The sequence below is a fragment of the Vipera ursinii genome (assembly GCF_947247035.1).
Source record: "Vipera ursinii genome assembly, chromosome: 7".
In the NCBI taxonomy this organism is placed as follows: Eukaryota; Metazoa; Chordata; class Lepidosauria; order Squamata; family Viperidae; genus Vipera; species Vipera ursinii.
Window position 1 is genome coordinate 3,349,355 of NC_139521.1, and position 24,790 is coordinate 3,374,144.

Sequence of the window (24,790 nt, forward strand, 5' to 3'; positions counted from 1 at the left end):
CATCTTCAGTGTTCTGTGACAATTTCCCAGGCAGTCTGGCAATCCCTTGTTCCCTCTTTTACCCAGCAGCAGCCATTCTGTAATCTGGTCCGGCAGAGCCTGATCAGATCTCTCTCTCTCTCTCCTCTCTGACCTGGCAAGATCTAGCACACCTCCTCAGCAGCACTGCCCTTGCTCAGTGGGATCGCTATCAGCAGATCCTTGGATCTGGTGCTCACCTGCCTTCCCTCCACGTGTCATGCTGTCCTTCTGAAGAAGCTCTGCCCTTCCAGCCCTGAATCCCACCTGCAACTTGCATCTCACTGTGGCCAGGATTCCTACGTTAAGACTGGCGTCTCTCTGCAGTCAGCCAATCCTTAGGACTAGTGGCCCTCGGTGCCTCAAAGCTGCTGCAGCCTCTGGGCATGTGAAGAGAGGCCCAATAGCCAGGGGAACCTTGGCTGGGCAGGCAAGTTCGCCCAATTTTTTTTTTCAAAAAAAGCCTCCGCATCAAAACGGAGACAGAACGGCATCAAATATATTATACAATTTTATTTAGAAACAAGAATACAACAATACAATTTTCTTTTTTTAAAAAAAAGAAATCCAGAAAAAAGTATCTGTGCCTCTATTTAAAATGATCAAAACGCTCCAGGAAATTCTAATCATTTGAGCATCCTTGGTTGTCTTCTGAGGGGATCTGGGAATATTTTAATGCTTTTTCCTCTTTAGCGCTTTCCAATCGCCTTCCTGCTGCGCAAGACTTTGGAAGAGGTGTTTCACTTTTCGTTTTCTTTCGGAATCCCTGCAAAAGCAAAAAAACAAACTGCAATCGTATCCGAAGGCAAAAATGCAAGTGAATCGCTTTATGTCTTTCTCCCTCACGTTTAGGAGAGCCAAGGGCTGCTTCTCCCGTGGAATTATTAATGGCTAGAAAGCCGGAGGAGACAAAAGGCGCCCTCAGGTCTTAATCCAGAATCGCAGACCTGCAAATGACATTTACAACCTGGACCTCTTTTAGTTGCAAAGAATCCCATAAGCCGCCCCCAGTCAGGCTCACTGCAAAAAAGCAACCGGCAATTAAGAAAATAATAATAATAATAATGTGATAAAGGGATAAATCTCCTGGTTTGATCATCCTCCCACAGCGCGTGCCACAAATGGTTTCATTTAAACCGGGTTAATGACGGTTGGAAACCTTGCCACTTGGCGGATGGCGCTCTTTTTAATTCGGGGCCCCATTACGGAGTCTGCCATTTGCTCCTCCATAACTGTCTGGTTTGGAACTGCAACCAAACAGGACCGGGACAGACTTCAACGGATAGTTAGGACTGCAGAAAAAACGGCAACCAGCCTGCCTTCCACTGAGGACCTGTATATTGTGCGGGTCAGAAAAAGGGCTGAGAAAATGTCTACAGACCCCTCACATCCTGGACGTAAACTGTTTCAGCTTCTCCCTTAAGATGACGCTGTAGGGCATTGCACGACAAAACTAGACACACGGACAATTTTCCCCCCCATGCCGTCACTCTGCTAAACAACTAATTCCCACAACACTGTCCTATGCCCTTACTACCATGTAGTAGGGCTATGTTACTATTATCCTTCTCATCTTTCTTACTACCTATTCCTTTAACATCTTATAACTTATCACTTTGTGGCTTGTATCTTATGATTTATGTTGTTTTTGTTTAGTAACTTACAACTATCCCTGAGTGTTGTATCTTATGATTTAGGGTGGCTGTGTTATGATTATGATTTATCAGTTTGTTTTTTGTATGTACACTGAGAGCCTATGCACCGGAGACAAATTCCTTGTGTGTATCCAATCACGCTTGGCCAATAAATATATTCTATATTTTATTCTGAATTCTATTCTATTCTATATTTTATCCTTTCCTATCTCTATCTTTATTCCTATTATTCTATTCTATTCCTATTCTATATTTTACCCTACCCTACCCTATTTCTATCTTTATTCCTATCCTATTATTCTATTCTATTCTATTTCCATTCTATTCTATTCTATTCCATGTTTTCAATTCTATTCTATTCAATATTTTCTGTTCTGTTTTGTTCTATACATTATAATTCTAATTCTAATAATTCTAATTCTAATAATTCTAATAATTCTAATTCTCCATTATTCTATTCTATTCTATTCTATTCTATTCTAATTCTAATTCTATTCTATTCTTTCATCAGCAACCATGAATCAGAAGCCTTGTTTATCTCTAAGATGAGAAAGCCTCTTTCTCTAAGCAGAGAAAGTTTCCCGACTCTTGGTATTCGTTTTTCTCATTTAAACGCAAAACCCGGAGCTACCTTTCCATGACTTCTGTCAGCTGCATCTTTGCCAGGAACTGGTTGTCTCGGCGGATCTCGCGCACGGCCCCTTTGAGTTCACGCCGGTGCTTGTGAACAAGGCGTTGCCGTTCCTGCTCTTGCTTACTGCTCCCTTGCTTCCTTCCAAATTCTAGTCTGAAATGAGAAAAACCGACCCGTCAAAATGCCAGAGCTTGCAGTTTCACTCAGAGGAGGGTTGAGGCCTTCCACCGCCTAGTATTGCAACGAAGTGGACGCCTTATTTCAATCCTGGAGTTTAGGGGAAAATGCCTGAGAGGGAACCTTTCCAGGGCATAGGCCAGGGGTAGGCAACCTTGGCCCTTTTGTGACTCGTGGACTTCAACTCCCAGAATTCCTCAGCCAGCATGGGGGAAACTTTGGCCCCTTCATGACTCGTGGACTTCAACTCCCAGAATTCCTGAGCCATCATGGGGGAAACTTTGGCCCCTTCATGACTCGTGGACTTCAACTCCCAGAATTCCTGAGCCAGCATGGGGGAACTATAGTCCCTTCATGACTTGTGGACTTCAACTCCCAGAATTCCTGAGGCAGCATGAGGGAACTATGGCCCCTTCATGACTCGTGGACTTCAACTCCCAGAATTCCTGAGCCATCATGGGGGAACTATGGCCCCTTCATGACATGGACTTCAACTCCCAGAATTCCTGAGCCAGCATGGCTCAGCTTGGAAACCTCTCTCTTTCCCCTCAGCGGGGCTGGCTCAGGAATTCTGGGAGTTGAAGTCCACAAATCATGAGGGGGCCATAGTTCCCCCATGCTGGCTCAGGAATTCTGGGAGTTGAAGTCCACGCTTTTAAGTCAATTAGGGAGTATTTCAGTCTCAGAATTTGTTTATTTATTTTTTAATAAATTGGCTATAGCAAAGCAGCAAACTCAGACGTCAGATATCCAGCTGGGAAAAATACGTTGAATGGGAACCTACTTTTCCCAGCTGGATATCCGACGTCTAGCTTACATCTCCATATTGTGGCCAAGGAAACTCAGAGCTGTGTGTGTGGATTGTCCGGATCTGCTGGGACTCCTTTTCTGGATGACGCGTAGTAGGCGTGGATTCCAGAGCTTGATGCGCGCCTTTGCGGCCGAAGGAACGTAACTGGACACCGGTCACCGATGAACTGGGCTTTGGGAATGTCAAAACTTAAAATTTTCAATTCAAATTTTAAATGTCGCGTATGTCGGGCTGGACTTGCGGTAGGGATCCGTTTTGAGATACTCACACCTTCACTATTTTCGGAGTGTACAGCTTCAAGGGAACAGGTTTCCTGTTGTCGCAGACCAGTGGGCTATAGGACTTGGGGACATCTAGCTTCTCCAGAACGCTGCCAAGTAACTCCTAAACATCCCAAAAGACTTACAATGAAAAACAAGAAGGCAAAGCTTTCATGCCAAATAAATGGGTGGAGGGAAGGGGATTTTGAGGGTTCCCCCCCCCGAGTAACTGCACAGTAGTCTCCATGTGTGTAATTGTATGCTGGGTGGCCTTGGGAGAGAAAAGGGGCAGCCACAGACAGGGCAACTGGCTCCAGAGTTTTCCAGAGACTAAAAAGAGAACTAACGAAGGAGGATATTTGTAGCTCAAGGCTGAATTGTGGGGTCCTTGGTGCTCTCTGAGCTTGGTGGCTTTCTTGCAGACGTTTCATTACCCAACTAGGTAACAGCATCAATGCTAGAAGGGAGTAGGGTTTGCAGAGGAGGAGGAGGAGGAGGAGGAGGAGGAAGTAAAGAACTGTGGGGTCCTCGGTGCTCTCTGAGCTTGCCTGGTTTTCTTGCAAACGTGTCAGAATCCATTTATATCACATTCATAAATGTATGTTTAAAACATTATCTGCCCCCCCCCCATGGATTCTGCCATCTTCCAAGGAAGCAGGAGCGGATGTGGATTCAGCCTGCCTTAGGTTATTTCAAAGACCAAGGGAACCTTTTGAACTGGGGGGAATCAAAAGGGAGGGTTAGGGAAGGAGGCATCTGGCCTGTGTCTCCTTTTGAATCTGTAGAGGAAGAAGGCAATAACCATAAAGATTCAAAGTTCCTTTTTTCCCAGGAAAGGGATGACACGAAGTAAAATGATGGGGGGGCTGATCAAATGGGGTTGAGGGAAGGGGGGGTTGAACCGGGAACTCTTTATAAAGTTTCAATTTGTAAAACAATACCAAGTCCTGTCTTGTATTTCCACAACCAAGCATGTCCTAGTAAAAATTCCTTTTGGACTAGAACTGACTCCGAGAGTTTTTGTTTTCCTAAGACGTGGATTGGGGTGGGTCCTGACAAAACGTTTCATTACTCTGACTAGGTAATGAAACTAACTAGGTGACGATGTTACCTAGTTAAGGTAATGAAACGTTTGCAAGAAAACAAGCAAGCTCAGATAAACCAAGGACCCCACAGTCCTCCTCCTCCTCACTCCACAAACCCACTCCCTTCTGGCACTGATGATGTTACCTAGTTGGGTCACGAAACGTCTGCGAGAAAACCAGACAAGCTCAGAGAGCACCCAGGACCCCACAGTTCTTTACTTCCTCCTCCTCCTCCTCTGCAAACCCCCCTCCCTTCTAGCACTGATGATGTTACCTAGATTGGGTCACGAAACGTCTGCAAGGAAACCACCAAGGTCGGAGAGCACCAAGGACGCCTCATTAAAAAGAGAAGAGGGCAGGAATATTCTGTTAATTCAACCTGGCCCTAAGCTAGGGCTCTGGACCACCTCGCAGGGCTAATATTCTGTCAGGCTTGGGCATTTCCTGCCCTGTCTTAAAGCTCTCACGAGAGGCCCTGCGGCCGTCGGGACCGTGAAGATGGAAGTGGCCACAAGGATTATCTAGCCCAACCCTCTGCTTCGTGTGGAGAAACCAGGAAGCCACAGAAATGGCCGCTCAGCTTTTTCTTAAAAACTCCCAGATACAGAGAACGCCCCCCCCCCACCGATCCACAAAGCAAGTCCTGTCCATCAGAAAGTTTTTTGTTGCGTTTACATGAAATATTGGTAGTTGACCCCAAAACTGGTGCTGCTAGGCGGGTTTCCCTCCTTTCCTGCCGCATTTGCTAAGCCAATCGGTGAAGCCTAATTTTGTTCCTGTGGTCATTTTTTTTTTGAGCGCCGTCGTAACTTTGAACGGTCACTACACGAACTGTTGTAAGTCGAGGGATACTTGGGTGGACGTCTTAAAAGTAGTTTACTCCCCTTGGCTTTTTTAATTGTGCGTGTGTGTGTCTCTCTGTGTGTGCGTGCATGTATATACAAACGTTGACCCTGCCTGCCCGTCGGAAGGTCGCATGAGCTTGGGATGTGCAACCGTCATAAGCGTGAGTCAGTTGCCAAGTGTCTGAATTTTGATCATGGGAGTGCTGCGAGGGTCATTAAGGACAAAAGCCGGTCGCAAGTCACTTTTTTCCAGTGCTGTTGTGACTTGGAACAGTCACTAAACAGATCGTTGTGAAGTCGAGGGCTGCCTCTGCTCTGGGGCTATTTTTCTGGGAGGCTGGATAGGAATTCTGGACTATTTCCCAGGACCCCCCCCCCCCCTTACTTGAAGCTGGGCAGGATAGTTGGCTGCCTGGACCGTTAGGGAAGAAAGCAACATCCGGAGGGGGCCCACAATTTCACGGAAGGACGGAAGCTCCCTGTAGAGGACAGCGCATCGCTTCACCAGCTCCAAAGCCAGGGCCACACACGACAATCTGCAAAAGGCAAGCGTGCGGCGTGGGCCGTTGAGATAGCAATAGCAACAGCTCTTAGACTTATATACCACTTCACCTTGCTTCAAGACCCTCTCTAGGCAGTTTACAGAGTCAGCCTCTTCTCCCCCCCCCAACGATCCGGGTCCTCATTTTATTGACTTCGGAAGGACAGAAGGATGAGTCAGCCTTGAGTCGGTCAGGATCGAACTCCTGGCGGCAGGCAGAGTTAGCCTGCAATACCGCATTCTAACCACTGTGCCACCACAGCTCTTGATAGAAAGCGATAGACAGTGATAGACAGATATTGTAGATAGACAGAAGAGACAGAGAGACAGATTATAGATAGTTGATAGTTAGCAATAGCACGTAGACTTATATACCGCTTCACAGTGCTTTAAAGCCTTCTCTAAGCGATTTACAGAGCCTTTTGCCCCCAACAATCTGGGTCCTCATTTTACCCACCTCGGAAGGATGGAAGGCTTTAATATTTATATTTACAACAGGATGGTCCCTCTTGTTTTCTACTCGGTCTCTACTAAGTCTGATTTGGTGTTTTTAATTGTAGCTTGTTTTTATTCTGTGTTTCCACATTCTGGGAGAGGAGCAAATATACAAACGGGATAAATGGACAAGACACAACATACCTCATATTATTCATTTCTATTTTGCTTTTTCCACGCGACGTGCACAACATGTGGAGCGAGATATTTATTTCTCGCCACGTCTTTGTCCCCGATTGTTCACACACAAGCAAGTTGGAATGTTTTCCTAGTGACGCAAAAGGGGGCAGCAGAGAATAACCTGGAGGAGAGAAACGTATGGAAATGTTAAGTTTCCCACTCGGGATAAGTCACGCGCAGACAGGCAGACGGGCTGGCTATTTCTAAAATCTATGTGAACGGGTCAAACATTTTCCTGTACTTAGAAGTCTTATGATTTTGATAGGCTGGATCAACGAACGATTCACAAGAAAAGAGCGAGTTCACAGGGACAGTTGGTAAACAGAAGAGCAAAATATTTTTCTGTTCAGGATTTTATCCTTTGGGACAATTCTTACAAGCACCAAGATTATTTAGCTATATCTGGGACTTGCATGTTATAGATTATCTGTTAAAACTTACACACACACACACACACACACACACACATGTATATGTATATATACATATAGGCAAAGGTAAAGGTTCCAACGCACATGTGTGCTAGTCGTTTCCGACTCTAGGGGCCGGTGCTCATCTCCGTTTCAAAGCCGAAGAGCCAGCGCTTGTCCGAGGACGTCTGCGTGGTCATGTGGCCGGCAGGACTAGACGCCAAAGGCGCATGGAATGCTGTTACCTTCCCACCGTAGCGGTCCCTATTTTTCTACTTGCATTTTTACGTGCTTTCGAACTGCTAGGTGGGCAGAAGCTGGGACGAGTAACAGGCGCTCACTCTGCTATGCGGCACTCGGGATTCGACCTGCCAAACTGCCAATCTTCTGATCGACAAGCTCGGTGTCCTAACCCACTGAGCCACCGTGCCCCTATATATACATATGTACATATATATGTATGCGTATATATGTGCGTATATGTACATGTGTGTGTATATGTACACACACACACACACACACACACACACACACGTGTGTGTGTGTATTCTCCTTGATAAGATTAAAAATGTGAATCCCAGGCATATAAAAATTAACAAACTAAGTGAACACTGGGATAGAAAAAGAAAAACTAAAAGAGTTTTTATTGCTAAAAGATCACGCTTTCGTCAGGATGGAAACGCCGGGGTGGGGAGATCGCGTTTATACTGTTGGTGTCTGCACTCCGCTCATGGAGCGCGTCACCGGTCTGTTTATTGAGGCCGGCTGTATTTCTTTGAGTTTTGTGTGTATGTGTGTGTATTATACACACACACACACACACACACCCCTACAAGAAAACAAGCAAGCTCAGAGAGCACCAAGGACCCCACAGTCCTCCTCCTCCTCCTCCTCCTCCTCCTCCCTTCTAGCACTGATGATGTTAGCTAATTGGGTAATGAAATGCCTGCAAGGAAAACAACAAGCTCAGAGACCCCACAATGTTGGAGTGATCATAGCTATCCTCCTCCTCCTCCTCCTATCCCTCTCCCTTTTAAACCCTGATGATGTTACCTAGCTGGGTCATGAAACAACTGCAAGAAAACAACCCAGCTCAGAGAACACCAAGGACACCACCGTCATTGTCCTCCCTTCTCCTCCTCCTCAGCCCTGGGGGTGTTGGGGGCGGCGATGGTGGTGGTGCCAGGAAAGGGTTAAAGGGGAGGAGAGAAAAATGACTGCAGATTCCTACCTTGGGCTTCCTCGTTCGGTATCGCCATGTGAAGGATACCCAGGAGAAAATTGACCAGTTCTGGGACGTATCTTCGAGACATGGATGTACAGTCCAGGAAGAGACAGCAGACGAACAATCCTTTCGCGACGTCTTGATCCTTTTTTACTACGCACTACAAAGAACAGCCAGCACCGGACACTCAAGAGGAAGTCTAACTGCAAGAGCTTGAAGCCTTGGTGGAGCAGAGGGCTAATGCCTCCTTAATGTAACCCCAGCTGCCTGCAATTAGTGCAGGTTCGAGTCCCACCAGGCTCAAGGTTGACTCAGCCTTCCATCCTTCCGAGGTAGGTAAAATGAGGACCCAGATTGTTGGGGGCAATAAGCTGACTTTGTAAAAATGCCGCTGGGGGGGGCGAAAGCCCTAATAAGCAGGCATATACATAGAATGAAGGCTATTGCTAAGCACATTGATTTGTGCTTTTTAGATTGTAAGCCGCCCTGAGTCTTCGGAGAAGGGCGGGATATAAATGGGATTAATAAAAACAAACAAACACAAAACCACACCAGAATTCCTGGGGGTTAAATCAGCCAAGGGCCTTCCGCGTGGGAGGGCAGAACCCCCTTTCACTCCCCCCCCAAAGCCTGTGGCATAGGCCTTGAGGCCAGCTGTGACCACCGCAGGCAGCTGAAGAAGATAAGGAAGGTCAACTGGGAGAGGTATACGTAAATACGTCCACAATGCCAAGGGCCGAATTTTGACCCCTTGACCAGGTCTCTTAAGGCTGTTTGGCTTGGGCTTATCGTGGGTGATTATTATTCTTTATTATTCTTTCCCAGGAGGGCTTTTTAAAATTGTTTTCATGCATTGTTAGCCGGCCAAAGTTGCATTTGTGAGATGGGCAGCTACAGAAATCACTTAATTAGTCAATAAATATATTTTTTTTAAAAAAAAAGGGGGAGGAGGGGGAGAGGATTAGACGAGCTGTCTAAAAGATGTCATCTGGCTAAGGCCTAAATCAAATGTTAGGGTTTGAAAAACCAAAGTACGAATGGACGTTATTTCAATTTCATCTTTACGCTTTGTCTGAAAGATCGGGGCGGGGGGGGAAGGGGGGGTGAAGGTAAAAAGCTTACCTTTCTAAGTAGTTGGCTCATATAAATCAGTGACGGGGTTACGACCGGATGCCAGAAATCGGAAGTTGGAAAAAGAACAGTAATAATTTTCAAATATAGGAGCTGGAAAAAAACAACAACACAAAGGTGGACCGTCAACATTCATGAAATTCCTCCGGCGTTTTAAAATAAAACTTAGCATCTATTTTTGTGGCATCCGTTGCCCTGGGATTTTGGAAGAAAAGAGCGCCTATAAATCCTGTGTGGGTCGTCTTTGACTGACGACAACCGAGTCCAGAATTTATGTTGCTAAGTGAGAAATTTGTGAAGCGAGATCTGCCCCCTTTTACGACGTTCCTTGCCGCGTTCGTGACGCGAACCGCTGCAGTTGTTAAATGAGTAACACGGTTGTTAAGAGAGTCTAGCTCCCCCCCCATCGACTTTGCTTGTCGGAAAGTCACAAAAGGGGATGATGTGACTCCAGGACTTTGTGACCGTCATAAATACAAACCACTTGCTACAACGGTCGTTACACAAGTGTGGAAAAATGGTCGTAAGGCCCTTTTTTCGGCGTCGTTGTAACTTGGGTCTCTAAACAAACTGCTGTAAGGCAGGGGCTACCAATTCTCTGCTTGCCCCAGTTGCCATTTGCATCAGACGTTTCCAATCTGTCTCCATCGTGTATAAGAAAGGATGACATGATTTTTTTTTTTTTTGGGGGGGGGGTTGGCAAGATGACACTTCTGCCTGTTCTGGCTCCCCCAAGACTGAGAACAGCAACGTCTGCCTGAGTCCCGCCATTCAAATAGCTAAAATATAATATGGTTTAAGGTTTATTAAATTTATATGCCGCCCTTCTCACTGAGGACTCAGGGCGGCTCACAACAATAAAAAGTTAAAAGATATAAATACAAAAAATAAAAGAGGATTAAACAATATAAGAAATAAGAACAATTTAAACCAATAAAAAAACCAAATTTAAAAACCATGATCAGCCCAGGCCCGCTTGTTGGAATAACCAGGTCTTTAGGTCACGGCGGAAGGACCAAAGGTCAGGGGCCGTCCGCAGCTCCAGGGGTAGTTCGTTCCAGAGGGTCGGTGCACCCACAGAGAAGGCTCTGCCCCTGGGGGTTGCCGGCCGGCATTGCCTGGCCGACGGCACCCTGAGAAGCGAACCGGGCGATGGGAGGTTGACAATGGCAGCAGGTGGTCTCGCAAATACCCCAGGCCTAAGCCATGTAGGGCTTTAAAGGTGATTATCAGCACCATGAATCACACCCGGAGGGCAACCGGAAGCCAATGCAGCTTACGCAGGAGTGGTGTAACATGGGTGTATCGAGATACTCCCATAAGCACCCGCGCGGCCGCATTTTGCACCAGTTGAAGCCTCCGGGCACACTTCAAGGGCAGCCCCATGTAGAGAGCATTGCAGTAATCCAGGCGAGAGGTGACAAGGGCATATATATATATATATATACCTTGTCTAGCTTCGGGAAACATAGCAGGTCTTTGGTCTCTAAAATTTCTTCCATGCGGTGTGTGGTGTCTTGAAGGAGAAGCTTCATATGATCGGCGGCAGCTTTAGGAAACATCTGGCAAAGCTCGAACAGGACTCTGTGGATCCAGAGATGGTAAAGTCAGCGCGGGAATGCGTGGGTTTTTTTTTAACAGCAGCTACAAGTGACCTGAAGCCAAGACACAGCTATATTCTCGTTCATCCCACGCAATAAACCGATGCTCGTCCAGCACCAAAGTCTATCGGCTTTTAAATCCAGATAGTAAGATAAACTCACGCGTTGGGAACTGCTTCACGGTAAAAGGCATCGCCGTTAAAGAGTCCTTATTAGCGTCAACAAGTCAAAAGTGACTATAAAGACGAAACATTTTTCTTTGGGGTTTAAGGGATAAAGACTTGGGAGAAAAAAACAGACACCTGGGACTTTGATGTTCTGCATGTTGACGTCTCTAATGGCAGAAAGTGAAGAGGAACTAAAGAGCCTCTTGTTGCGAGTGAAGAAGGAGAGTGCAAACCTTGGGTTGAAACTAAACATTAAGAAAACCAAGATCATGGCATCTGGCCCTCTCAATTCCTGGCAAATAGATGGGGAAGAAATGGAGGTAGTGACATATTTTATTTTCCTGGGCTCCAAGATCACTGCAGACGGGGACTGTAGCCAAGAAATTAAAAGACGCTTGCTCCTTGGGAGGAAAGCCATGGCAAATCTAGACAGCACACTAAAAAGCAGAGACATCACCCTGTCAACAAAAGTGCGTATAGTCAAGGCTATGGTCTTCCCATTTGCAATGTATGGCTGTGAAAGTTGGACCATAAAAAAGGCTGAGTGCCAAAGAATTGAGGCCTTTGAACTCTGGTGCTGGAGAAGACTCCTGCGAGTCCCTTGGACTGCAAGGCGATCAAACCGGTCAGTCCTAGAGGAGATCAACCCTGACTGCTCTTTAGAAGGCCAGATCCTGAAGCTGAAACTCAAATACTTTGGCCACCTAATGAGAAGGAAGGACTCACTGGAGAAGAGCCTCATGCTGGGAAAGGTTGAGGGCAAGAGAAGAAGGGGACGACAGAGAATGAGGTGGCTGGATGGAGTCACTGAAGCAGGAGGCGTGAGCCTAAATGGACTCCAGAAGATGGTAGAGGACAGGAAGGCCTGGAGGAACATTGTCCATGGGGTCGCGATGGGTCGGACACGACTTCGCAGCTAACAACAACAAATGTTGACGTCAGCAAGATTGCTTTATGCACAAAACGTCTGGTTCCCAGAATTGGACGAAGGGCCGCAAAAACTGAGGGAGCCAGCGGGGACGGCGAAACTGACCGCTTTTGATGTAAGGAAAGGAAAAAAAAACCACGATGACTTTTGTTTCTACACGGAAACCGCTTCTAGACTTTGCGCTTGAGGTGGGGGGAAAAATTGATTTGGGGTTTTACCAATTAGACTGCTTTGTCGTGATAGAAATGGCTAGTTTACATTACTATGTAAAAAGTAAAATAATAATAATAATAATAATAATAATAATAATAATAATAATAATAATAATAATAATAATAATAATAATTGAGGTTTGATGCTCCCATCTTCTTCTACTGCACCAAAGGGAGTCGGGAGTCAATGCCTTTTCTTGCTTTTCCCCCGAAAATGGGTTCCAGCACGGAAGATAAAAACTTTGATCCTGGTGACCGATCCAGATGGGATCCTGCAATCATCTCTAATCTAGCCAGCTGTTCTGGAGCTGCTTTTCCCTCTGTGTTGCCCTCCCCAACACTCCACGGATCTTATCTCAACGACAGCAGTGACACAACTGATATTGACTGTGGTGTGGGCTGGACCGGAAGAATTCTGAAACAAGTAACACAATCGCAACCTCAAGCAGCCCAGTTACAGCACCTGGAAGAGGCTGATTCTACAGGAACGGGTTTCGTCTTTGCTACGCCACAACTCTTGCGCATTTTGCCTTTAGCTTGGCACAATTGGCTGAGATCCCTACGCATCAGGTGCCGTACTTACACAATCAGCTTGTCAATAGTTTTCAGCTTGGGTGGCTGTTCACAGGCCAATTCTCCAATGTACTCCAGAAGAAATCCAAATAGTTTCTGGGGAATGTTAATTTTTAACGTTATTCACAAGTGAAGTCCCGAATCACAGCAAAGGCTTCGACACCGAATGCCTAGGTAGGACTGCAAAAACTTACTTCCAACTTGGCTTTGTTCCCTACAGCGAGACTGGGATGGTTCGTCTTCCGAATCCTCTCGATGATACTCATTTGTTCCTCTGGGCTTCTTCCCGACAGTAACGACTGAAGCTGTTCGTACGATTCAGGCGCTGGTCAAGCCATGAAAAATATTGGGGAAACTTTTAGAAAGTTTTTTCAGAAAATAGCTTAAAAATGGCCATCCAGGTAAAATATGGAATAAGCACTAACTTGAATGCTTGTGAGAAATACTAACGGAAAAGCAGCGATACCATTATTTGGGAGACACGTTACACTTAGTATATTTAGGTGGATGAACATTATCTACACCAGAGGTCTCCAAACGTGGCCATTTTAAGACTCGTGCACTTCAACTCCCAGAATTCCTCCTGGTGGAATCCTGGTGGAGGAATTCTGGAAGTTGAAGGCCACGAGGCTTAAAGTGGCCAAGTGCGTACACCAGGGGTCTTCAAACCTGGCGCTTTTATGACTTGTGGACTTCAACTCCCAGAATTCCTCAGCCAGGGTAGCAAGCAACACGGCATCAAATGTCGCCGCTAAAATAATTCGTCTGAACGTTCCACTGAACAGGGGGTCGAACCCTAATCCCGTGGCATTTCGGAGGCAGTGTTCTTTTATAAGCTACGATGCCCCGATCTGCCTCCAACCCAGGGCGAACTGCGGCTTCGACTTTCAAGCATTTTAAAGACTCGGCACTCGCCGAGGCTGCCCAGAGCCCCACGGATGGTGGCGAAATAGAAACAGGACAAGCAAGCGATACAGAACGATGTTCAACCTTGTGGGAGAAACTGTGCAAAGTTGCATTTCTACAGCCCGCTCACCCTTCTGTTGTTGTTTTTTCCCCCTGGACTGAGCTGGGGCTGTGGAAGGTCAGCTGGCCTTCCCGTGGGGCTGCTTTTCCTCTCTCACTTTTAGAGTTGTGGTTTCGTAATTTGTTGTTGTTGTCGTTAGCTGCGAAGTCGTGTCCGACCAATCGCGACCCCATGGACAACGTTCCTCCAGGCTTTCCTGTCCTCTACCATCTTTTGGAGTCCATTTAAGCTCATGCCTACTGCTTCAGTGACTCCATCCAGCCACCTCCTTCTCTGTCGTCCCCTTCTTCTCTTGCCCTCAACCTTTCCCAGCATGAGGCTCTTCTCCAGTGAGTCCTTCCTTCTCATTAGGTGGCCAAAGTATTTGAGTTTCCACTTCAGGATCTGGCCTTCTAAAGAGCAGTCAGGGTGGATCTCCTCTAGGACTGACCGGTTTGATCGCCTTGCAGTCCAAGGGACTCGCGGGAGTCTTCTCCAGCACCGTAGTACAAAGGCTTTGATTATTTGGCGCTCAGCCTTTCTTATGGTCCAACTTTCACTGCCATACATTGCAACTGGGAAGACCACAGCCTTGACTATACGCACTTTTGTTCACAGGGTGATGTCTCTGATTTTAAGTGTGCTGTCTAGATTCGCAATTTGCTTTGTTTATTTGGAGCGTGGTGGATCTGACTTTCCCAGCGCGTATTGATCAGGGCAGCAAAAAAAAAAAAAAAAAAAGGAAATGATTGGGGTTTTTTTTTTGTTTTTTTTCTTACCAGCAAACAAATAGGGCAGCTCCGGCTGGGCGGCCCCTTTATCTCCGACGGCGTTTTGTTTCTTGATTTGCTTCTGGCTTGAAAACCTCTTCCCCGTGACCGTCTCTTCATCATGAATGGCTTCAGTGTCAAGCTCTTCTTCTTCACTGTCTTTATTCTCACAATCCCCCTTCCCATCTCCATCATCGTTCTGTGAAACGACAAGAGACCAATTAGATAGCCTGGGAGTATTTAAAACAGATCAATTACTTAAGCAAACGACTTTGATCGACCGTGATGGATGCCGGCCCCCGGCCCAAGGAGGGGCAGCCAGGCACAATCTATTAGAGCCCATCCCCCCTTTTTTTTTTGCACCAGGGACCGGTTTCGTGGAAAATAATATTTTCCCCCCCCCAAGAACTGGCGTGCGGGGACTGGCTTTGCACACAAACTAGATCCTGAAGCTGTGCAGATAAATGTTTCACTTGCTCGTCTCCCCAGGTGTGTGAACCCAGTTCCTAACAGGCTGTGGACCGGTGCTGGGGTTGGGGACCCCAGACTGGAGTTCTGGACCAAGACTCCCCGCGGATTTTCTGGAGACTGACTCTACCCAGCTGCGCACAATCCACGGAGGGCGCTTCTTCTCAAGAGAGCCCTGGTGTGTGAACAACAATTGCCTGGATTCCCTGTTGCTGGGAATTCTGGGATATGGCCACCTTAAACTTTGGGCGGCAACTTGGTATGGTGCGGAAACCGGATGGGAAGCCCGATTCAACGTATCCGGAGAGCAGAAGGGAGGAAAGAAGGATCCCTAAGGGTTCCCCCCCTTAGGAAAACCCTCCAGATTAATAGCAATAGCACTTAGACTTATATACCGCTTCACAGAGCTTTACAGCCCTCTCTAAGCGGTTTACAGAGTCAGCGTCTTGCCCCCCCCTAAAAAAAAATCTGGCTCCCCATTTTACCGATGTGTGAAAGATGGAATTATTTTTGTCAGGCGTAATTGTAGGTAATGATGAGAGTGTGTGTATACATTTCATTTTACGCACATTAACTGCAGCAAGAATTGTATTCGCTGAATATCGGGGGAAAAATGAAGATCGACCAGCGGAGGAAGTGTTAATTAAAAAAAAAAACCTTAAAGGGTGTGCGCAGAAATGGACAGATTGACACTGAAAATGAAAGAGAAAGAAGACTCCGCTTATTTTAGAACATGGGATGCTTTTTATAATGGGCTTTCAAAACGAGGCAGAGAGAGAGGAACTTAATCTGTATCGGTAAACTAGACACTGAAACCCAGAGAATATGTTGCTGATAATATTTTAAGCGCTTGTGATGATAAAAAAACCACACACACACACACAGCTCAAAAAAATAAAGGGAACACTTAAAGAACACAATGTACTGTATTTAATAGTAGGATGTCTTATCTTGTGTTCCCTTCATTTTTTTGAGCAGTATATATATATATAAAAAGAAAGATGGAAGGCTGAGTCAACCTCGAGCTGGTCAGGATCGAACTCCTGGCAGTGGGCAGAGTTAGCCTGCAATGCTGCATTCTAACCATTGGATGGATGGATGGAAGGAAGGAAGGAAAAAGTAGAGCACTAGCACTTACTTATATACTGCTTCACAGTGCTTTAAAAGCCCTAAGCAGTTTACAGAGTCAGCCAATGGCCCCCAACAACCTGGGTCCTCAGACTACCGACGTTGGAAGGACGGAAGGCTGAGTCAACCTTGAGCCAGTGAGAACTGAACTCCTGGAGTGGGCAGGGAGTTGGCCTGCAATACTGCACTCTAACCAATGCGCCACCACGGCTCTTGCCGGGATTGAACTGGGCCTCAGCAATCTGCCCTGATCTTTCAGGAATGGGCACCATATTTTGTGCCAGGCATGGTAAAAGGGTGAAAGGCGTACCCCATAGGACAGCAAGGGCCGGTCGTCTTTGGTCAGAAGAAACCCGTCTGCCAGGTCATCAGCCGACATGTGCTTCGGTTTCTTGCTGCTCTCCTGTGCTTCCTCTCCTCTCATTCGACGTAAGCGGTCAGCCTGCATGGGAAGCAGATCCCGGGAAATCCGGTCAGCCCTCCTCAGTGGCGGGATGGCCAAGGGCCACCTGGCCGAGCCACGGGGAAGACTCCTGAGGTGTTGGCCATCGATAAAAGTCCTTCAAAACTGGAGTGATGCTACAAATGCTCTTTTTAGATGCAATACCTCTTCGTTCCCAACATGGATCTCTACAAAATACACTACAACACCGTGAAAAATGTAACTGTAGATTAATCCAATTAAAGGGGGGGGGGGAAGAATGATCCAGATAGTTTTTCATATTTTTTTTAACCCTGCTTTTTAGCCATTTCAAATCCCAGCTTGGGTTTCTGTTGGGCTCAATATAAATAAATTAGAGTCACCAGATCTAAAAGGAAGGGGTGATCCAGTGAAGTGGGCTGAAATCCAAGGCAGCCAAATCATTCAACCAGTCAGACTAACTCAAAGCCTGCAGAAGAGCCATTTTTCAAGACTCATTTAGAGGCAAGTGACATTTTTTTAATTTTATTTTTTTAATTTTAATTCCATTTATATCCCGCCCTTCTCCGAAGACTCAGGGCGGCTTACAAGCTTACCAGTAGCCTTCATTCTATGTATATGCCTGCTTATTAGGGCTTTCACACACACCCCAAGTGGCATTATTACAAAAGTCAGCTTATTGCCCCCAACAATCTGGGTCCTCATTTTACCTACCTCGGAAGGATGGATGGCTGAGTCAACCTTGAGCCTGGTGGGACTCGAACCTGCACTAATTGCAGGCAGCTGGTGTTACTTAAGAAGGCATTAGCCCACTGCTCCACCAAGGCCTCCTAACCTGCAATTAACACAAAAACTGCCAAAGGCAGCTGTGGTTGTAGAACAGTTTTAGCCAGGGATCTTCAAACTTGGCCCTTTGATGACTTGTGGACTTCAACTCCCAGAATTCTGGGAGTTGAAGTCCACCAGTCATAAAAAGGGCCAAGTTTGAAGACCCTTGGTCTGGATCCAAGCCCAGTTTCATCAAAATGGCCGGCTGAGGAATTCTGGGAGTTGAAGTCCACCAGTCATGAAAGCGCCAAGTTTGAAGACCCCTGATATATGCGATACCTCTAATTGCAGGAGTTTCCCTTGCTCTTCTTTTGCCAGCTCTTCTTCAGTTTTCATCCTGTCCGAGGGCTGCGTCTTCATTTCAAATCCGAGCTCTCTAACCAGCACGTCGTATTCATCCAGCTGCAATATATATGTAGATACACGTCAACAAATGCACAATAATGGTAGTTCTTGGGTGGCATTTTCAAATAGAAAGAACTTTGGCAAGTAGAAAATCAAAATAAACTCTGCAATTCATTCATGCAAAGCGTCTTTAAACATGGCGAGCGTTTGATCCTAGCAATACATTTAGTATTTCCCCCATTTCGACACTTTAGAAATATACGATGAAGAGCTACGGGACCTGGGTTTGGCTAGTCCAGGGGTAGGCAACCTCGGCTCTTTTATGACTCATGGATTTCAACTCCCAGAATATGAGTCTGTTGTGATTCAGGGTCAGCCTGTGGGTTCGGCAGTTGGGTCGGACGACTCAGAGGAGGAGGAGGGGGGTGTTGAAGACCTTGCTGAGGGGGTTGAAGATCTTGCTGATGAGAGCCCTCAGCCAGGCCCCTCCCACTTGGTCACCACGGAGACCCAGCTGTGTGAGCCTGACAGCGTGGATGAAGATGACCCACAGCTGGCCCTGTTCAAGGACGCCCGACACAGGAGGCAGTCAATTAGGAGTAAACAGAGGAAGGCAATGGGGCTTCTCGGAAGGAGGCAGACAGAAGCCACGCCCTGAACTCTATATAAGGGGAATGTGTGGGGAGGGCTGGTTTGCTGAAGGCAACCGTTGGGATAGTTCGTGTTTCTTAAAGCTCCTGTTTCTTGGTTCGTGTCTTGTTTGTTTTTGTAGCTATAAATTTGGCAGGCGTAATTCCAGCCTCTTGCCGTTTGTAAAGGGGTTGTCCCTGCCTTTTCTGCAGGGCCGGTAGCAGGCTGGTACAGAACAGAGTCATAAAAGAGCCGAGGTTGCCTACCCTTGGGCTAGTCTAAACAAGAGAATAAGGGAGAGAGGATAGCAGTGTTCCAGTATCTTGAGGGGCTGTCACAAAGAAGAGGGGGTCACGTTATTCTCCAAAGCACCAGAGGGAAGGACGAGAAACGACGTTTGGGAACTGATCCAAGGAGAGAAGCAACCTGGAATTAAGGAGAAACTTCCTGACAGTGAGGACAATCAACCAGTGGAACAGCTCTGCCTCCAGAAATCATGGGCGCTCCATCAATGGAGGCCTTCAAGAAGAGACTAGACAATCACCTGTCTGAGACGGTATAGGTTCTCCTGCTTCAGCAGGGGGCTGGACTAGAAGACCTCCAAGGTCGCTTCCAGCTTCTATTCTATTCTAAAGAGTGACCTGATGCCAACTTTGGGAGATGTGTTGTAGATTTTGGGGTCCCTCTCACAGTTACTGTTTTTGAGCCGAGAAAGAGAAACATCTATTTCAGTCTCTGTACATTCGATCAAAACAACACATCCTTCCCCCACACATCTCCCGATTAATAGCTATTCCACAAATAATCGGGAAACAGGAAGCAGAGCACAGCAAGATGACGTCATTACCTAGAGATCAGAAATGAAACTTGACAAATATCATATTCCTATATGTTGCTTGTTTCAACATTACTGATGAATGTGTACAACTAATTGCTCACCTACAGCTAACAGACAGATGATAACCTTCCTCTCTTTTTAAATAATTTAGATGTCTATATTTTTTATTGTTTTTTAACTTATTGTAATTGGGTTTTTAATTAGAGTTATAGGGGTTTTAGATTTTAATTAAGGATAATTTAATCTATTTTAATTGTTATTAATTTTTGTATTGTAATGTTGTTTTAATTGCCTTGTGAACCGCCCTGGGTCCTACAGGAGAAGGGCGGTATATAAGTTTAATAAATAATAAATAATAATAATATATAAAAGTAACAATTGCAAGAAGAACACAGGATTGTTTTTATAAAACAGAACAACTTCTAAGAGTCTTTCCACAAAGGAAGTTCGTGGCCGCTGAAGACGGTGAAGGGATGCCTCCGGGACGTTGAGCAAAAAGCACATTTACTCGCCAACAGCTTTGCTCCTAAAATAGGGGGAAGACAGATTAAACGAGCTCACCTTGGGTTTTTCCTGAAGTTGACTTTGAGGCCCTGACTTGGACGTCCGCTGCAACAAGAGGCCTTGGATCTCTTTCCAATCGCTGTTCAGCTTGTCTGTCAGCTCCAGGGTGCTTTCCCTCTGTGCCTGTCGCTCTCTCTTTAAAAAAGAGAAAGGAGGGTGGGGATGGATAATAATATTATTGCCATACTGTACAATTGGTGCCTAATGTGAAAGCTCTTTTTTTTTAAAAAAAAAAATTCAAACGAGAAGTAAAAGTAGAGAATTCAAAAGGAAACAATTGAAAATATGTATGGAAATAAATTATCTCTAAGGGACGCGGTGGCTCAGTGGGTTAGGACGCCGAGCTTGTCGATCAGAAGGTCGGCAGTTTGGCGGGTCGAATCCCGAGTGCCGCGTAGCAGAGTGAGCGCCTGTTACTCGTCCCAGCTTCTGCCAACCTAGCAGTTCGAAAGCACGTAAAAATGCAAGTAGAAAAATAGGGACCCCTACGGTGGGAAGGTAACAGCATTCCGTGCGCCTTTGGCGTCTAGTCATGCCGGCCACATGACCACGGAGACGTGCTCGGACAAGCGCTGGCTCTTCGGCTTTGAGACGGAGATGAGCACCGGCCCCTAGAGTCGGAAACGACGAGCACGCATGTGCGGGGGAACCTTTACCTTAAATTATCTCTATATTATTTCACCACAAGACCTGCTAGAAATCAACACACCCTACCTGATACAAGACTTAAGAGATAACTGTAGCTAATTATGGCATTTATATCAATTCCTTTTGTCCCATCAAAGCACATGCCTTTGAAAAAAAAAACACCGGCCGCAAACAGCAAGATTTGGTTTCTTCTGATCGACGAAAGAGAAAATGAATTTCTAAGACCTTAGTTGAACAATGCACTGTGTGAAATTTTTTTAAAAAAATAATAATAACAGTTCATTGGTTTACATAAGCCTGCGCATTGCTTACTCCGCCATAGCACGCAGTAGAAAAATAGAGCGTTAAAGCGATACGACGATGCAATAATTTTATCCGACTCCACAGATATTAAAGCCTTCCGCAACAGTGACGAACACACATGTCAAAGCAGCTGCTAAGCTCAGTAATTCCATGCAGGGGAATTATACCTTTCAGTTTTATAGAAGAAGGATGTACCAATTTCAGTTTCAGAGAGTTTCAAGTTTCGGGTGGTTTACCTTTTCCAATTTGGATTTTGCTATCAGCTCTTCAACGAGTTCCTTCCGCGACTTGGGACTTTTACCCTCTTCGTTCGGCTGTTCTGTGGGTTTTTTCTTAGCAAGGAGGCCTCCGAAATGAGAAGCAGTTAATTCCTCTGGGAACGCAAAGAGGTTGAATTGAGCAGGATGTAAATAAATACTGAGCACTCAGCACATGAATATCCCTGAAGGCATTTTGGTGTTGCTTTAGAACAGACACCTTCTCTGAAGACTCAGGGCAGCTTACAAGCTTAGCAGTAGCCTTCATTCTATGTATATGCCTGCTTGTTAGGGCTTTCACACACACACCCCCCAAGCGGCATTATTACCAAGTCAGCTTAATTGCCCCCAACAATCTGGGTCCTCATTTTACCTACCTGGGAAGGATGGAAGGCTGAGTCAACCTTGAGCCTGGTGGGATGCGAACCTGCACTAATTGCAGGCAGCTGGTGTTACTTAAGGAGGCATTAGCCCACTGCTCCACCATGTCAAACACAAGGCCCAGGGGCTGGATCCGGCCCGCGAAGTGGTTTCATGCGGCCCGCGAAGCCATCCTGGAAACAGTGAGGGAACAGCCCCCACTGCCTTGGCCCTGGCCCAGAGACCCTCCTTCTGCCAGAGACCCTCAGATCTGCCCCACTCCTGCCCAGGCCCCCATAGGCACCCTTGATGCAAAGGATGTAGAGCTGGCCACGCCCACCCAGTAGGCCATACGTACTCTAGCCACGCCCACCCAGTAGGCCACGCCCACCCTGGCCATACCCACCCGGCCCCCTGAGGGTAACCGCAATGCTGATGCGGCCCTCAATGAAACTGAGTTTGACACCCCTGCTTTAGAACATCCTAGAACAGTGATGGCCAACCTTTTAGAGACTGAGTGCCCAAACTGCAACCCAAAACCCACTTACGTATCATTGGGTGCCGGGTGGGTGTGGCCTATTGGGTGGGCGTGGCTGCAGTGGTAACAGCAGACTGGGTGGGACTAAAAAGTTCAATCAATCAATTCCAACTTTGCGAGATTTTTTTCCCGCGAGAAGTTGAAATTGATTGATTGAACCTGTGGGGTTTTTTTGCACACGGCGGCGGAGGCCTAAAGCAAAAAGGTTTTATAAAACCCAGCTGAAGGCCTAGGACTGGGGCGACGGTGCGCGTGCCCACAGAGAGGGCTCTGCGTGCCACCTGTGGCACGCCTGCCATAGGTTTCGCCACCACAGTCCTAGAAAAAAGCATCGTGAATCATTTACTAGAGCAAACCTGAAGGAGAGAGTAACTAAGCGTGAGGGAGAGCAGGGTTGGCAAGATCAGACTGAAATGACGCTGATTACTGGAAGTTTTGAAAAGTACCGATTTATAAATTAAACAGAATTCGAATACGTCACATACGTTAACTCTTCTGCAACTTGCTACTGGCACTTCAAAATTTCATTTACACTATACGGGAGTTGCTAGAGATCTTATCAAATCACAGTTGCGTGCTATAGAACGAAGAGCATTTATTTTTTCCCCCACCTGATAACATTCCTTTCTCTTCCGTATCACTGTCGCTATCAACAACGTCGTTAAGTTTCTCAATGTCTGCCAGAGAATGGCCATAGTGAGTCAAGTCTTCTTCTTCATTGAGATTGTATACATTTTTCTTTTCAAACGTTTTCTGCAACACAAGCAAACATTTTGAACAAGGGGGGTGCTAGTTAAGACTGGAAAGGTTCCTCTCTATGAAGCTTCTGAGAAATTTGCTTCCATCGCAACTTTGAATCTCCTTGGAGCTAGGGGCCAGCTGTACCAGCAGGCTGAAAAACAGCTTTTATCCATGGGCTGTTAGGCTTTTGAATGGGATATAAACTCTGAACTTTTGCAGAATTGACTTGGGAGGCCGGTGTGTGGTGTAGTTGGTTCACATGGTGTGGTAGGATGGAGGGTTTGTTGTCACTGTGTGTTGGGGGGAGGGAGCACGGGGGGGGAGGCTTAGCTAATCTCAATGTACACATGCTGTACTTTGACAATAAAGGTTTATTATTATTATGTTGAGGGATTCACTGTCTCCGAAGCCCTTACATTATGTCCACTAATGGAGACATTTTCAAATTCTAACACGTTTGGACTGCTGATTCCACATTAAACACTGTTCAAATCCACGGGGGGGGGAGGGAATACACAAATAAAAATAAAAGCTGTGGGGGTTTTCTGGAAATCTCTTTCTTTCTGCTGGTTTCTGGACTTTAACAGAAACAGTATAACAGAGATGGAAGGGACCTTGAAGGTCTTCTAGTCCAACCCCCTGGTCAAGCAGGAGACCCTAGGTTATTTCTGTCCATTCTGTTCTTAAAAAGCCTCCGGTGATGGAGCACCCACAACTTCTGGAGGCAAGGACATTTCTCCTTAGTTCTAGCTTGGCTCCCTTTGATTAGTTTCCATCCAGTGGTTCTTTTTCCACCTTCAGGGGCTTTGGAGAATAGCTTGACTCCCTCTTCTTTGGGGCAGCCCCTGAGATATTGGAAGGCAGCCCGCGGGCCAGCACTTTGATGCCCCTGCCCTACAGGCAGTCCTTGACTTATAACAGTTCGTTTAGCGACCGTTCAAAGTTACAAGGGCGGTGAGAAAAAGGGACGTACGACCGTTTTTTTCCACACCTGCAACCTTTGCAGCATCCCCACGACCACGTGATCAAACCTCAGACGGTTCATACGTACAACCGTTGCCATGTCCTTGTGTGTGTGTGTGTGTGTCTGTGTGTGTGTGTGAGACGTGATCCCCTTTTGCGACCTTCCCATGAGCGAAATCAATGGGGGGGGGAAAGCCAGATTGACTTCACAACCGTAGTGCTGAATTATCAACTGCGACGATTCACTTTGTTTGCCAGAAAGGTCGCAAAATGGAGGGAGAGAATCTCACTTAACGAAGACCTCGCTTGGGCTCCGTTGTGGTCGTAACTCGAGGACTACCTTGTGTTCCATCTACTCCCTTCTGCATTTGGAGCCATCTTCTCGCCCAGGAAGGAAGCGCTGGGCCGAGGCGGCGGGGCTTTCCTCGGCCAACCCACCCCCCCAGTAAATTTAGGCCGTTACCTGCCGCTCCAAAGCGAACCTCCGCGCCGCCTTCTCCTCGGCGCTCATCCCGCCGTCGTACTCGCCGAAGCGCCGGTCCCGGAAGACGCCGCGCTTCTCCCGCTGCTGGAACTCCTTCTGCAGGGTCCGCTGGCGCTGAGACGGGGGGAAAAGAGGCGAGACAAAGTCAGGCCGGGTTCCCCCGAGATCATCCAGACCGACCCCGCCCGCCCCGCCCGCCCGCCGGCCGCTCACCTTCGCGTGGGCCCGGGAGCGCGCCACGCCCGGCAGCCCCACCGCGTGCCGAGGCCGGCGCCCCAAGACGGGGAACTTCTCCCGGTTGGTCTTCACCTCGAAGGGGCTCTTCGAGCCGCTCGCCGCTCCCCGCCCGGCCATCTTGCTTCGTCGCGCCAGGCGCCTGGCGATGACGTCACCGGCCGGCGGCAAAAGGAGGGAAACGAGCGCGCCGCGCCCTCTGGGCTCGGTCGCGCTCGGCGCCCTGTGATGACGTCGCAGGAGGCGCGGGAGGGGGGGAGGAGAGAGAGGGGCCGAGAGGCTCCGCCCAGGTCTCCGCCCCGAAGGCGGGGCTGCC

The 24,790-nt window shown here is 47.1% G+C and overlaps 1 protein-coding gene across 1 annotated transcript; it reads right to left on the reverse strand.

The window, feature by feature from the left end:
* Positions 1-511: 511 nt before the first annotated feature.
* NOP14 (NOP14 nucleolar protein) lies at positions 512-24,624 on the reverse strand. Its single transcript, XM_083367625.1, has 18 exons — positions 24,454-24,624; positions 24,220-24,354; positions 22,664-22,805; positions 21,134-21,270; positions 19,944-20,081; positions 17,849-17,971; positions 16,631-16,762; positions 14,734-14,923; positions 13,143-13,273; positions 12,959-13,044; positions 10,916-11,051; positions 9,459-9,560; positions 8,343-8,496; positions 6,666-6,822; positions 5,871-6,021; positions 3,564-3,679; positions 2,305-2,460; positions 512-784 (listed from the first exon to the last, which is right to left on the reverse strand). Exons 1-18 carry the CDS (start codon positions 24,592-24,594, stop codon positions 691-693), a joined length of 2,421 nt encoding a protein of 806 aa, XP_083223751.1. The 5' UTR covers positions 24,595-24,624; the 3' UTR covers positions 512-690.
* Positions 24,625-24,790: the final 166 nt, after the last annotated feature.

Excerpts from the sequence above, each read along its gene's own strand:
- NOP14 (XM_083367625.1), bottom strand. The coding sequence starts at position 24,594 with ATGGCCGGGCGGGGAGCGGCGAGCGGCTCGAAGAGCCCCTTCGAGGTG. Across the intron at positions 24,355-24,453 it reads GCTCCCGGGCCCACGCGAAG|CGCCAGCGGACCCTGCAGAA; the intron begins GTGAGCGGCCGG and ends CCCCCGTCTCAG. Across the intron at positions 22,806-24,219 it reads GGTTCGCTTTGGAGCGGCAG|AAAACGTTTGAAAAGAAAAA; the intron begins GTAACGGCCTAA and ends CTTGTGTTGCAG.